Source organism: Sinocyclocheilus rhinocerous, unplaced genomic scaffold, assembly GCF_001515625.1.
Source record: "Sinocyclocheilus rhinocerous isolate Xijiao unplaced genomic scaffold, SAMN03320098_v1.1 scaffold507, whole genome shotgun sequence".
NCBI lineage: Eukaryota > Metazoa > Chordata > Actinopteri > Cypriniformes > Cyprinidae > Sinocyclocheilus > Sinocyclocheilus rhinocerous.
Window position 1 is genome coordinate 856,351 of NW_015649561.1, and position 13,781 is coordinate 870,131.

General features: G+C 37.8%; 1 protein-coding gene across 1 annotated transcript in view; it reads right to left on the bottom strand.

The window, feature by feature from the left end:
- Positions 1–10,359: 10,359 nt before the first annotated feature.
- Positions 10,360–13,781, bottom strand: part of LOC107710630 (calponin-3) — a 12,525-nt gene continuing 9,103 nt past the window's right edge. The window contains exons 3-7 of the mRNA XM_016515457.1: positions 12,706–12,772; positions 12,430–12,567; positions 12,213–12,329; positions 11,933–12,079; positions 10,360–11,047 (exon numbers count right to left, since the gene is read on the bottom strand). Coding sequence (XP_016370943.1) covers positions 10,712–11,047; positions 11,933–12,079; positions 12,213–12,329; positions 12,430–12,567; positions 12,706–12,772 — 805 coding nt within the window. The 3' untranslated portion in view covers positions 10,360–10,711. The remainder of the gene's footprint in view (positions 11,048–11,932; positions 12,080–12,212; positions 12,330–12,429; positions 12,568–12,705; positions 12,773–13,781) is intronic.

A 13,781-nucleotide genomic window follows, 5' to 3' on the forward strand; every position in this document is an offset into this window, starting at 1 on the left:
ACTACACTGCTTAACTAAAATCATGGGAGAATAAAGCATGTAAGCAGTGAGAGAAATCATAGTCATTAGCCAAAGCTTCCACAACAAGGTCTTTTAAAATAAATAAACAAAAATGCGGCTTGTTGAGGGAAGGTATGGAATTACTTTTCAATTCGACATATCATTTTTGCCTGGCAGTAACATGGGTAAAAATATAATTTTATAAGAAACCACCTTAAACCACATCAGCCCTGTTTATTGACAACCTCCCATAACACTCTTGCAATAATTTAGACAAATATAGTTCAACTTTCTATGAAACAGACTAGAAGGGAGCTACTTCTCAGAAAGACCAATGTTACGTCACGGCCAGAATTTACTCGAAGCTGCATCACAAAACTGAAGCCTTTTGGAGGAAAATATTGTGCTGTGATGAAATTAAAAGTAAAGCCTTTGGCCAACTACGAACCAATTCAGGTTTAACAAATGAGTCTTTCATTCTGCAGAAAGAGAATGTTCTTGGATAAAAACAGTTTTTGATCGCTTCTATTACTGAATAAATTAAAAAAAACATCTCAGCATGTTAGAATTTTGACTTTTACCAGCGACTGAATGTGAAAAATGCATGTGGGTGAGTTCATTCAGCGAGCACTGAATATTTCTGAAAATTGCTAATGTACTTTTTACTTTCAGTGTTAATAATATCAGTGTTATATCAGTGTTAGTAATAACATATCAGTGTTAGTAAGCACAATATCCCAGAAAGAGAACAGATAGAGTAACACCCAGGTCAATATTTAGGCTGTTTGCCAAGTTAACCCTATATTTTAAGGATTATTAATGAAAAAATAAAGTGTCAGAACTTTGAAATGTGTCATCACCGTTCTTTTCTTTTAATGAGTCTCTTGACTAATACCCTACTTGGTAACTTGTCACAATCAGAGAAGTCTACATGTCTTCAGAATGTTTCTAATCAAGTGATGACAGGTCAAATGAAGATCTGACTAAATGCTATGTTTAGAAAGCTGTAAGTTACTCAACCCTCCACTGCTTGTCCTTCCGCTGTGCACTTTTGTCAACTGCATAAGGAAACCTACGGGCCACAAAGTCTAATCTTAAACTGACTGAAAAATAAAAAAGAGATACATTTCTATTGTGTAATTTCATGCTGTGAGTTTGTCTCAACAGAGTGCTCTTATGACAGCTCAATAGAACATTCTTAGAAACCCCGTGACACTCCCCCTCCCAATCCCACCCCAGGAGACAGGCTTACTAAAACACCCCTCTATGCAGAGGAATTTAACTGTGGAGGGAGGAAATTACTACACCCCAGCTCTAGAAATCCCAGATGTCTCCCAGACTCCAACAAGTCGGCTTCTTATCCAGTATAAACACACTACACAGGCCACACGAGTAACTGATCCGATCAGACTAATACAAAGGATCCCCATCCCTGGTTCAGGCCATTGTTACAGGCTGAGCCATCATCATAATGACCGTATGTCTGCGTTTATGATAACAGGAAACAGTGAACACGTGGCCAGAGCATTAGTTCAAATTCAGAGACGCTGAGCGGTTGTCTGTCCTCTACTGGCTCCAGGATATTACTGATTATACCTGTCAGCAGTGCCGGTCTGTTCTCCACACAGTGTTCTTTCCTCTGGATAGGGTTACAGCCGGCTGGTGACTGTCTACAATCTTTACTTCATTTAGCTGTCCAGTGTATGATAAAACATTGTTAGCAAGAGTCTTTACCAGGGTTGTGTGCCATTCAGAATTTAACTGAGAATGTCTTCAACTTATTCCAGTTCAGTTCCTGAATTTAAACTGAACTTAGAAAACAGAACGTAGCACTGCAATTCAGATGGATCGATAATGAAAAGTTTGACTGATGGATGGAAGGATGGACTGAAAGATGAATGGATGGGTGGATGGATGATGGATTGAAAGATGAAAGGTTGGTTGGATGGATGGATGAAAAGATTGACAGTTGGATGAATGGATGGATGGACTGAAAGATGAATGAATGGATGGGTGGATGGATGATGGACTGAAAGATGAATGAATGGATGGGTGGATGGATGATGGATTGAAAGATGAAAGGTTGGTTGGATGGATGAAAAGACTGACAGATGGATGGATGATGGAAAGATTGACAGATGGAAGGATGGATGGAAAGATTGACGGATGGATGGATGGATGGATGATTGAATGATTGACAGATGGATGGATGATGAAAGGATGGACTGACTGACGGATGGATGGATGGATGGATGGACTGAAAGATGAATGGATGGGTGGATGGATGATGGATTGAAAGATGAAAGGTTGGTTGGATGGATAAAAAGACTGACAGATGGATGGATGATGGAAAGATTGACAGTTGGATGAATGGATGGATGGACTGAAAGATGAATGGATGGGTGGATGGATGATGGATTGAAAGATGAAAGGATTGTTGGCTGGATGAAAAGATTGAGAGATAGAGGATGGAAAGATTGACAAATGGATGGATGGAAGGATGGATGGAAAGATTGACGGATGGATGGATGGATGGATGATTGAAAGATTGACAGATGGATGGATGATGAAAGGATGGACTGAAAGACGGATGGATGGATGGATGGATGGACTGAAAGATGAATGGATGGGTGGATGGATGATGGTTTGAAAGATGAAAGGATTGTTGGATGGATGAAAAGATTGAGAGATGGAGGATGGAAAGGTTGACAAATGGATGGATGACGGATGGATGGAAAGATTGACAGATGGATGAATGGATGGATGGATGGATGATTGAAAGATTGACAGATGGATAGGTGGATGAAAGGATGGACTGAAAGATGAATGGATGGGTGGGTGGATGGATGATGGATTGAAAGATGAAAGGATGGTTGGATGGATGAAAAGATGAATGGATGGGTGGATGGATGATGGATTGAAAGATGAAAGGTTGGTTGGATGGATAAAAAGACTGACAGATGGATGGATGATGGAAAGATTGACAGTTGGATGAATGGATGGATGGACTGATGGACTGAAAAATGGAAGGGTGGATGGATGATGGATTGAAAGATGAAAGGATTGTTGGCTGGATGAAAAGATTGAGAGATAGAGGATGGAAAGATTGACAAATGGATGGATGGAAGGATGGATGGAAAGATTGACGGATGGATGGATGGATGGATGGATGGATGATTGAAAGATTGACAGATGGATGGATGATGAAAGGATGGACTGAAAGACGGATGGATGGATGGATGGATGGACTGAAAGATGAATGGATGGGTGGATGGATGATGGTTTGAAAGATGAAAGAAAGGTTGGATGGATGAAAAGATTGAGAGATGGAGGATGGAAAGGTTGACAAATGGATGGATGACGGATGGATGGAAAGATTGACAGATGGATGAATGGATGGATGGATGGATGATTGAAAGATTGACAGATGGATAGGTGGATGAAAGGATGGACTGAAAGATGAATGGATGGGTGGGTGGATGGATGATGGATTGAAAGATGAAAGGATGGTTGGATGGATGAAAAGATTGACAGGTGGATCGATAATGAAAAGATTGACAGATGGATGGATGATGGAAAGATTGACAGATTGACAGATGGATGGATGGATGGATGAAAAGATTGAAGAATGATGAAAAAATTAAATGATGGATGGGTGGAAAGATTGACAGATGGATGGATGAGTAGATGGATGACGGATTAAAATATGGATAAATGAATGGATGAAAAGACTGAACGACTGAAAGATGGGTGGATGAATGACTTTTGTTGAATAAACAAAACACAGCATGAACTTTCCGGTAAAACTCTCTGCAAAGCGGCACTAAGGAGTCTTAATTAATCCCTGCTGCAAATGAACAGTTTTTATCACTCTCTACAAATATTTACTAGTGTTATCACCAATCATTCAGCTCCACACCAACTCAACTCCACATCCTTCATCTCATATTCTTTAGCAGAATGTATTCATTCCTGTAAAGTATGGTTCCAGTAAGTCTCCAACTATTTGGAAATGAAAATGACAATACACTGATTTATAATGGAAATATGGGAAACTCCATTCGTTTATATTTAACACACATATAAAGTCAACTATTTAGAACAGGCCAGTAGGAACATCTGTCCTGGCCAGATTGATCAAAACAAATATACAAAAATATAGACATCTAAGAAAGTCCCTTTCTGAGTTTCCCATGCACTCATTGCATTGATCACACCCCTGCAGACTGGGAACCATTCCCATTTTACAAACGCTATGATCCGTTAAGGGACTGTTCTTTTAATAGAAAAAAGAAAACATGCAGAACATAGAAGGATAGAAAACTTTGCCCTTTAAATTTATTTTTCTATATCTTCTCTGAACCTGCTAAACTGTTCTCAGCATGGTTATGTAAGAGCTCTCTTGACAGCTCATGAGAAAAACACGGTCTGGTTCAACCTCCACATTCTACAACATTCCAGCTGACTCTCAGAGATAATGTGGAACTCTGGGCTTATCATCATCAACATTCAGATGAGCCCAAATCACTCGTTGATTAACAATGCACTTTGTTACCATAAAGAGTATGTTGTGCGGTTTGCATTTTGTAATGCATGTGTATGAGTGTGTATTAACACTTGACTTATCAGTCACTTCCCCTAGTTGTGACTTTTCACACGAATGTCACGCAGAGTGTTGTTAGCAGATCTATAGCCCTGATTAATAAAGTTATAATGCTGATGCTTATGTACAATGTAAAACTTACTCTTTCCTTTAAAGTGTTAAAACAAAAAGTTGATATGGTTAAGAAAGGATGAATATATGGATGTGACTGGATTTCTCAGAGTGTACAGTAGGCCTATGTAGCTACAGTGCGTCTAAAGCAAGGCAAGGCAAGTTTATTTATATAGCACATTTCATACACAATGGTAATTCAAAGTGCTTTACATAAAAGAAAAGAAAAAAATAATCACAACAATAAAACAAGGAATTTAAAAACTTTGAAAATGATTAAAAATTGATTTAAGAGGTTTAAAATGAATTTAAAACTGTTAAGAATAGAAAAAATCTGACTTGGGGGGTTTGTCAGTTTCTCAACAGTAGCAAAACGAGTGTGAGTGTTGTTTAAGTTACTGTTTATAAGGTTTGAGAAGAATGACTGTCTAGCTTTGCCTAGTTCCACATTGAAAGCATGAAGGCTGTCTTTATATATGCTATAGTGAATTTCAAGTTTCGTCTTCCGCCATATCAGTTTTGTTTTCTGCATTATCTATGTGAATATTAAAATCCCCTGCAATAGCAAAACAGTCAAACTCTGAGGAAATCGTTGATAGCATTTCTGTGAACTCTTCAGCAAAGGCTGGAGAGTATTTTGGAGGCCTGTAAATAATGATAAACAGAATGCGTGGAGCACCTTTCAACACAATCCCTAGATATTCAAAAGACAAGTACTGACCAAATGACACTTGCTTGCATTGATAGACATCTTTAAATTGAGCAGCTACACCTCCACCTCTCCTAACAGTCCTGCAAACTGAAAGCATGTTTCAGTAGAAAGTAAACTTCACACTGTTTTGCGTTCTTTTGTGGGAGACATTTATTGCAGAAATTCTAGCTGCTTGCATGCAACGAAAGTGGATCATGACCAGACCAAACTTTTATTTCAAGTAACATTTCTCATTTTCATTTATTTTATCTGGATGTACTAAAATAAATGAAATAAATAATAATAATACTAATGTAAACTGTATAGACATGTAAAAACAACTAATAAACTAATTAAAAAAATGACAAAAACAAACAACAAAATTATTAAAAATATAAAACTAAAACAGAAAAAAAGAAATTAAAACAAATTCAAAATATTAATAAAAACTAAAACAGTATCTCAATGATACTAAAACAACCCTGATGGTGACCAGAGGCTGTCAAGCTCTAAAAAGATAAAATATCAGCATAAATAACGTATATTCCAACATTTCTGAAGTCAGCTTAATTTGGTGTGAAGAACAGAGTTGTTGTTATTCAGTGAAAAGTCCAGATGTGGATTCCGTTCACTTTCATTGAATGTAGAAAAGCAGCTTGGGCATTCTGCTGTAAATAACTGATTTTGTTTTGGGTGAGATTAAAAAGATGTGATATAACTTTCAAAGTTTTTGTAATCATCATCTGTTGCACTTGAATCAGATTTACTAAAGATTTTATTCAAAGGAAGCTTTCAAGATCGTGATCCACATGCTCTGGTTCACTATGGGTCTCACTGAACAGAGCTGGTATTGTGCAGAGCAGATATATTTGCTGTGTTTTCTCATTCTGAAGTGATGAAATCCCGCTTTGGCTGGAATGTTCATGACTGATTATTCTCACAGTTATCAGCAGTTTTGTGTTGCTTTACTGATAAGTTCAGTGTTATTAGTGGCTTCTACCTTCCCTGACCAACTGGAAATCATTCTGTTAGCAAAACATGGTTGTCTCTTTGTGTTAAGATTAATTCTTTCTTTCATAGACCCTGTTTGTACCTTGCTATGTGAGCGCCATCTTTTGGTTGTTATGTATATGCTCGTGCAAATTACTAATGCAACGGTTATTTTAATAACTGGCATGTCGTTTAAGAGACGACCATAAAAAAAACTTAAATCATTTTAAACTATTCAGGGATTAAAGTTGTTTGCTCTCAGGATTTATCTGTAACGTGTCTGAGGGCAGGACACTCAAGAGGGTGTAATTCTGCCACTAGTCAGCAGGTGTCTGCAGATTCCCACCACCACAATTAAAGCAAGTAACGGAAATACTGCAGAGATCGTCGCATCTGCATTGCAAAGAAAAGAACTCTCAAAGCAAAGAATTTAAATGCATATAAAAACAGCCAGCTAAAATATATGTGTGGTAAAATAAAATCCTGCAAAAATGTGGTTTGTGTCCAAAAAAAGTGCAAAACTTGCATGTAGGCTACACTACCATTCAAGAGTTCGGGTCAGTCAGATTTTTTAAAGAAATTAATACTTTTATGGAGAAAGGATGCATTAAACTAATCAAAAGTGACAGTAAAGTCATTGATAATGCTACAAAATTGCTTTTTCGATTGATAATAATTCAAATGTTTCTTGAGCAGCACGTCAGTATTTGAATGATTTCTGAAGGATCATGCGACACTGAAGGCTGGAGCACACAGGAATAAATTACATTTTAAAATATATTAAAATATAAAAGGTTATTTGAAATTATAACTGTTTTACTGTATTTTTGATTAAATAAACACAGCTTTGGTGAGCATAAGAGCAAAAACATTACAAAAATCTTACCCAAATGGTTTGATTGATAGTATAATGTACATGGACTGAAAGCCAGAAAATCTTTTCATTTCTTGAGCTGTGTAACTTTTGAGCATGCGAGTCTTTTTGGCTGATTTCCCCAAACAACACTTTTAAAACATTGCTTTGTTTATTTCAGTGTTTAGTCCAGCGCAACAAAATTGTTGGGTTTAGGGTTCTCTTTTTGTTTGGCCAATTTTGTTTGGAGGACGGGTTAGGAAACCCGTTTAAAAACAACAATTTTTGCGCTTCCATTTAGTGACACTAATAGAATAGAAACTAGAGTTTAGAAGAAGCAAGCCACACAGAGATGTTGTAAATAAGGATAAAAGACAAGGATAAGCTCTTGGCATCGTGTCCAGTTTACTATTCCCACAGCTAACAGCTGACCGGAGAAGCCAAAGGTCATAAACGTAAATATTAAAGTTTAAGCAAACATACTTTAAAGAAACTGTGGAAAGCTGTCGTGCACACTGCACTCACAGAAATCCTATCTGATGATTCATAAGCCAAAATCTGTACTGACAACTGTCCGTCGTATCTGTCCAGAGTACAAACCATCACAGAAAGCAGTGAGGGGACAAAGAGAAAGAAGAGTGACAAACAATTTCCAGCCTCGGTCCCTCGGCAGCTGAACGCTGAGAGCAACTCTCTTTGGGCCACGAGTGGAAAGTACTAATCAAAAAACCCAATCCAGCCTCATGTACTTGAAGCCAAGCCTGCTGTGATGTAAAGTGAATTCACATACTGTGTGTAAAGCCTGAATGAGATGACTCCTCAAAAGGGTTGGAGATTGCAGAATGCTTGGCAGATGTATAGTCCAGCCTTTGTAACTGAAGAGGAGCAGCTCATGCCACAGGCATTAAAATATTTAAAGTTTCAAGTTACTTCAGTGTTTTCACAGACTGATCTCGTGGTTTGTGGAGCAAAATGATAGCGTTTTCTCTGATACTGACATTTTCAGGCATACATGAGCTCATACGCCTTTATATCATTTATCTGCTTCTTGTTTCAAAGCAGAAAAACAGCATTAATGCAAAGATCCCTGATAAAAGCTATAGAAATGACGGTCTAATTCTGCTAAATGCTTTCCCATACAATACAAAAAAAAAAAAACTATCAGGTTCTGTTGAAGTCTTCAGCCCACAGGGTCGTTTAACATTATTTCTGAACTTCATTCTTAATGTTCATTTGAAATCTCAGCACAGTTTGTTTGTTGCAAGTTCAGTTCAAGTCAATTTATTCAGTCATTTAAATAAAACCGGATAACACAATGCACTCTCTTGACAACTCATTATAATTCAAACAAGATGCTGAAAAAATGTAATAGGATAGGATTTTTCTATTACCATCATGTTTAGGTTTGAGTCGTCCAATTTCACCATCTTGTATGAGTCAGTTATAACCTCTCGGGTGAGTCTATTATGAAGACCCTAAAGGGACATGGTGATGGTAAAATCAAAAATAAATATCACACACACCAAAAAAAAAAAAAAGAGAGATTTCAATGCTTTTGTGTTCTCTCTCAAAATATTTGCATGCCCCAGACAGAGAAACTCTGCATTCTCTTGCAAAACTCTTGTCTTCCCTAATAACTTTGCATTTACTCACAATTTTTTTGTGAATAAATCAATGTAAATATGTGGTGGTAGGGAAACAAACCTTCTTGGGTAAGCACAATAGTTTTGTGAGAGAACGTAAATATTTTGCGAGAGAACATCAAGTTTCTTGGGGTAACCCAAAGGTTTTGCTAGAGTACACAAAGTATCTCAGGAGGGATGCAATACTTTGGCGAGAGAATGGAAAAATCGAATATTTTTCTAATTTTTATCATTAGGGGCTACATATTCAGTGTATTTAAAGAGTTGATGCATCTACTTTTTAGCCAGTCATTAAATGAGAATAACAAAAAATGGCCTTTGCTTAGTCCACTTTCTTTACCCAGATTTTAATGTTACTAAGAAGTTAGGAATTAAATGTTGTACACTAAAATCAGCAGGATACGATCATGTGATCGGTCATCAACAATGACACCCTCATGTCGTATGACCGACTTTTTTTCTGTGGAACGCCAAAGAGGATATTTTTAGGAACCAGGTTTGGTTACCATTGGAAAAACCTTTTCCACAGAAGTCTACCAAAGAATTTTCAATTTTGATAAAACTATCCCTTTAAGGACAGGGAGCACAACACCAGTACATTTTGGTAGAAATTCTCAACAGCACACACTTGGAAAACCACTAACTTTATTCTGTAATACTCAAGCTCTTCCCAAAGCAGGTAGCAGATTTGGAACTGCTTATGTGGAGTCACATTTGATACAAAGGGAACGTTGCTAGGGGAAACCTGTGCTGTTCTGTCAGACTGTCTAATTGAGTGCTGCATTATCAGAGCCAGATTCCACAAGCGCACAAAGCAGGGATTATTCCCCGTCAGGGTGTTTGCGGGAAGAGGTGGGGGTTTGCTGCTTTTCTCACGAACCCTTTACACCGGCCAGTCCTTGTCCTCCAAGCGTCATGACTGCTCGGAAATCAGCCAGACTGTGCTAGATGTGTTCTCACTCTACAGCTCTCAGTTTCCCTCTCCATGCTGACACAAGGCAGCATTCAGACTCGCTCATGCCCCTTTGTCCAAACGCAAGGGCTCATCTTTTCCAGGATGGAAGATATAAATCTGGTAGAGTTGATGAATGGCAAATTCATCTGATAAAAAAAATGAAGTGAAAGCACAGAACAAAAAATAAATAAATACATGTAAATATACTGTATAAATGTATAGAAATGTGTGAGAAAACCTACAGATAAACCTGAAAGATTTAATGATATGAATGAATGAACCTTATTGATTTAATCAGAACAACAACAGACTTGACTGGAAAATTAAAAACTTTATTCATTAAAAAAAAAAGAGCCATTCAACAGGACTGAGGTCTCTATTGAGTATTACTGGTAATAAATACAAGACAGTTGAGAAGAGGGGGATTGATCAAAAAGATAGGAGTTGGTCTAAACGTATACAAGGGCCTGTGGCACAATTTAGCAAGGCGTTGTTTGGTCAAATGATTTAAAAAGCAGGAAGTAAAAAATATACTTAGTAAAAAAAAAAAAATCAAACAATCAGAGATTGTAGTTAATATGCCATGAATGTCATTTGACAAACACTTGGACTGCTTCTCTAACCCATTTTGACTTTTAAAAAGGGTCAAACTTTTTTTTTTTAAAAAGGGCAAAACAATACTAGACTATAGTCTGTTGTCTATCTAGCTAATAAAATACTGCATTATCTTAGGAACGATGATATAGGAAATGCTCCTCTTAACATCGGTTTCTTGCCATGTATAAAAAGGCTAGCGAGAGAAAAAACAACTCGCTCCGTTTATGTGAGGATCCAAAAATATTCATCTGTGCTGTAAGCTTGCGGTTTAATTGTCAATGCCGTGGTCATAGTGGGCTCTGTATTTCTCGTGGCAGTCTGCCTGGTACTCGTCTTGGTATTCAGCCTGGTAGTCGCTGTCGCTGATCTCAGAGCCGTTGGTGCCGGTGCCCTGGCTGCCATTGGTGTGGATGGTGGGTTCAGTAGGGGAGGCGCAGTATTTGGGGTCGTATACCTGTCTGCCCAGCCCGTACACGCTCATGCCCTTCTGAGAGGCCACCTTGTTGGTGCCCATCTGCAGCGAGATGGTGGAGTTGTCCAGTGGCTGGACAGCCACTTTCTGGTCAAAAATATCCCTCCTGGTGCCCGGGGCCAACATGCCAGCCTGAGGAAGAAGAAAGGATGAATAAAGTGAAAACTAAAGTTGGGAATCCAATTCCTAGAATGTCTTAAGGCAAGGGTTGTCCAACCGTGCTCCCAGATGGACAAAGTCCCACAGAGTTTCACTCCATCCCAATTAAACACACCAGAACCAGCTAACCAAGCATCACTAGAAACTTCTAGGCAAGTATGTTTGGGAGGAAGGAGCAGAACTCTGCAGAACGTTGGCCCACCAGGAGCAGGATAGAACAGCCATGTCCAATGGTCTGGTCACTTTAGCGATCCTTCTGCAAAATGTTGTGGTCAGAGTAGGTCCATCGCCAACAGTGTAGGAGATCACTTCGAAACCAAGCTTTAAACTGGCAAATTTGCATGTTAAAAGTTCAACAAACTTGAGTCCAATGTGAAATACGAATGGGGGAAATGTTTCACCTCGCATGTTCCTCATGTGAAATTAAAGACTGCATGGATTCCTATTCACATGACTGTATTTTGTCACCATACAAAAGGTATATGTGACCACACCGTTACTTTTAACAGGTTACTCTTTACACACTGTTGCACACTCTTACTCTCATGTATGTTTTTTTTATATGTGAATAAATTAAATCTAAATAAAAATTTAATCTGTTCATCATATAAAGTAATCGTATCTCTTGATAAGACTGAGTAAACGGCTCAATTCGAATTTCAATGCCTTTATGACCTTTTTAGATGGAAGTTTTAGTTACCTGGACTTTCAGGAGAGGAACAGAAACCTCTCATATTTAATTACAAACATCTTAGTTTGCTTTTCAAAGATGAAGTCTTATGGGTTTAGAATGACATGAGGTAAATGATGACAGAATTTAAATTTTTGGGTGAATTATTCCTTTAAATACACACTCACCTGGCTTGCTCCTTTATTAGTGCCCATCTGCAGGCTGATTGTGGTTTGGTCAAAAAGCTTGTCTGCTTGAGTCTTTGGGTCATACAGATGTCTCCTGGTGCCATAAGCGGTCATCCCAGCCTGACTAGCACATTTATTTGTCCCCATCTAGCCATTGTGAAAACATAGGATGTGTATCAATATACAAAGCATGAGTGAGGGGATCTTACTGAAGACATCCCAAGAAAAAAAATGGTTTTAAAAGGTTTCCTAAAGCAACAACACATAGGACGTTCCTCACCTGCAGTCCAATCACACATTGACCAGCCTTCAATTTCTTATCATCAAAGTTGCGGGTTTGTTTGTCCGCATACTTTATGCCAATGTCAACTTTTGTGTCCATACCTTTAGTTTTTGCCTTGGAATGAAAGAACGAAAGTGGCATTATACCAGCAACTCCTGGATATAAACATCCTTCTTTTTTAATCTCCATTCAATATGTTTTGCACAGAACTCACCATGCTGGCTAGAGCAAGAAGTGTGGTTTGGACTTGAGTCATGTTCCCATTCTCAAACAGATCGTTGGCCTCAAAGATGTCATTAGGCTTCAGACCATAAGCAAGAATGGCTTTGATGAAGTTGCCCAGGTTCTCAAGCTTCAGTGAAAAGAATAAGACAAGTAGCTTTGCTATTATATTTTTACATTAGGAATAAAACGGACTTGAAAATGAAGGAAAAAAACAAAAACACATAAAACATTGAAACAATGCAATACATAAACAGGTCTTCCTTACCTTGTGCCAGTTAAGTTTGGAGTGGTTGATTTTCTTAATGGAGCCAGGCTGGAGTTTATTAATGAGCCTATGAGAAAGACCAAATATTACATCTTCTAGGAGAGACTCAACTTACAGTACATGGTCTGATTTTGCAGTGCACACTACCGTTTAAATGTTTAGGGTCAGTAATTTTTTTTGTTGTCCAAAGTCCACAAGAATATTAATATTAAATACAGTTGAAGTCAAAAGATTACATCCCCCTTTCAGAATCTGCAAAATGTTATGGTAACACTTTACAATAAGGTTCAATAGTTAACATTAGTTACAGGGGTCATATGACACGATTTCAATTTTTCCTTTCTCTTTGGAGTGTTACAAGCTCTTGGTGCATAAAGAAGATCTGTAAAGTTGCAAAGACTAAAGTCTCAAATCAAAAGAGATATTCTTTATAAAAGTTCAGAGTCAGCCACACCTACCTAAAACGGCTCGTTCTAACACGCCCCCACATACCTACGTCACGATCTGGGAAGATTTGCATAACACCGCCCAAATGTTCACGCAAAGAAAGAAGGCGTAACTTTTATTCTCGCTGTAGTATTGTTGAATCTTAGCTAATGTTAATTTCAACCTTTATTAATGCATTATTAACATCAAAAGTTGTGCTTGTTAACATTAATGCACTGTGAATATACATGAACTAACAATGAACGACTGTATTTTCATAAACTAACATTAACAAAGATGAATAAATACTGTAATAAATGTATTGTCCACTGTTTGTTCATGTTAGTTAATACATTAACTAACATTAACTAATGGAACCTTATTGTAAAGTGTTACCAATGTTATTTTACCAAAATAAGAAGGATCGTACAAAATGCATGTTATTGTTTATTTAGTACTGAATAGTTTCAACTGAGGGACTCATATGCAACTATTACAGAAGGCTCAAAGGCTTACTGACGCTCCAGAAGGAAAAACCATGCATTAAAGGGATAGTTCACCCAAAAAGGAAAATTCTGTCATTAATTACTCACCCTCGTGTTGTTCCAAAACCGTAAGACCTTCGTTCATCTTCGGAACACAAATTAAGA